The sequence below is a fragment of the Rhinolophus ferrumequinum genome, chromosome 2, assembly GCF_004115265.2.
Source record: "Rhinolophus ferrumequinum isolate MPI-CBG mRhiFer1 chromosome 2, mRhiFer1_v1.p, whole genome shotgun sequence".
NCBI classification, from domain to species: Eukaryota; Metazoa; Chordata; class Mammalia; order Chiroptera; family Rhinolophidae; genus Rhinolophus; species Rhinolophus ferrumequinum.
Genome location: NC_046285.1, coordinates 96731374 through 96733331, shown reverse-complemented (window position 1 = coordinate 96733331; position 1958 = coordinate 96731374). Strand labels below are relative to the sequence as shown.

General features: G+C 40.0%; 1 protein-coding gene across 1 annotated transcript; it reads left to right on the top strand.

Annotated features, from left to right (window-relative positions):
* The first annotated feature begins 984 nt into the window (after positions 1–984).
* Positions 985–1702, top strand: CLDN17 (claudin 17). The gene has a single exon (XM_033090417.1). The coding sequence runs from the start codon at positions 1015–1017 to the stop codon at positions 1687–1689; it is 675 nt and encodes a 224-aa protein (XP_032946308.1). The 5' UTR covers positions 985–1014; the 3' UTR covers positions 1690–1702.
* The last annotated feature ends 256 nt before the right edge of the window (positions 1703–1958 follow it).

Genomic DNA, 1958 nt, shown 5'->3' with positions numbered 1-1958 from the left:
CATCTGGCAAATGAGGGCCTCAAACCTGGTGACTCTGATTTACCTTCCGTCTCTGAACAGTTTTCTATTATCTGAATTTAAATAATTACATAGCTAATCCAAAGGACAGTTTCCATATTGTTCCATAAAAACGGAATATACAATTTTGGCTTTGATAAATGTGCTATATTTCAAGCTACCATTGAAAAAACATCTAATGGAAGTTTATATACTAAATACTATTTCAACAGAGAGAAAGGTGTTATTTAACAGACAATATAATAATTACCGGTAAATTCAGCTATGAGGAGTTCTCTTTGTTCTTCCTTTCTGGATATTAAGAATAAACTGTGAAATTTGAATTTCTTGCTTGGAACTCCTCCTTTTATAAAGTATCACTAGTTTTAGTAGAATCTTACACTAATACCTAAACATTTCTCCATATCCAAATCTGTATTAACACCCGAATTGATCACTATATTAAAGAAAGGTGGCTTAGGTTAGAAGAAAGTAATAGATATCTAAAGGCCAAAGCATTTTTCAAGTGCTCTCCAAAGAACTGTCAAGGTTTTGGCATTGTCTTCAGTTGTGGCTTAACACATATATTTATACTATTATATCAGAGTAATTTTTAGACAGGAAGTTTTCAGCTCTGTAATTAACATTCCATGATGAAAGCTTAATTATAGCGTTGCTAAGACAATAATAATAATAATAATATGAGAAATACTAAAGTTGAATATAGTATTTCTTGACACACCTCTGGCTACCTTCTTATTGGCTGGGAAACAATTATATATGACTTGTAAATAATCCATACAGAAATGAATGTGTGTGTACAAAGGCTGCATGCATTTACAGCAGGTACTTCGAGTTGGGCCAAGTTTAGTCACTGCTGCTAATTTGGACTAAAATGTTATGGGAAGTAACAGCGGGAAATATCTACAGAGACTGCTGTAGATTCAAGGAGGCCTCCACCTTCTGGATCTTCAGCAGCTTCCATTCCCGGTTGGATCAGTCTTCAAAGTAAAGGCGATGGCATTTTATCCCCTGCAAATTGCTGGACTGTTTCTTGGGTTTCTCGGCATGGTCGGGACTCTTGCCACAACCCTTCTGCCTCAGTGGAGAGTATCAGCTTTTGTTGGCAGCAACATTATTGTCTTTGAAAGGGTCTGGGAAGGGCTCTGGATGAACTGTATCCGACAAGCCAAGGTCACGCTGCAGTGCAAGTTCTATAGTTCTTTGTTGGCTCTCCCACCTGCCCTAGAAGCAGCTCGGGCCCTCATGTGTGTGGCTGTTGCTCTCTCCTTGATTGCTCTGCTTATTGGCATCTGTGGCATGAAGCAGATCCAGTGCACGGGCTCTAATGAGAGGGCCAAAGCATACCTTCTGGGGACTTCTGGAGTTCTCTTCATCCTGACGGGTATCTTCGTTCTGATTCCGGTGTGCTGGACAGCCAATATCATCATCAGAGATTTCTACAACCCAGCCATCCACATAGGTCAGAAACGAGAGCTGGGAGCAGCACTTTTCCTCGGCTGGGTGAGCTCCGCTGTCCTCTTCATAGGAGGGGGTCTGCTATGTGCTTTCTGCTGTTGCAACAGGAAGAAGCAAAGGCACAGATATCCAGCCCCTGGATACTGCGTCCCACACACAGATAAGCGAAGGAACACGACAATGCTGAATAAGACCTCCACCAGTTATGTCTAATGCCTGCTTTGGGCTCAAATTATGGATTACAGTCAATGTGTTTTATAAAGTCCTGCTACAAACTGTAAGTACATCAGGCAGGAGGACTAGCTTTATGACTGCATTTAAATTGAGATGAAAAGTATAAAGGGCATCTAGATTGTAGTTTGTCACCCGTGGAAGGAACAGAAATGACTTATTTTGGACATTCTGACATCGTGTATTAAATGTATTTACTATTATTGGACTCAAATAATCTGTATTCCAATTTGTGTTGTCTAAAATCAAGT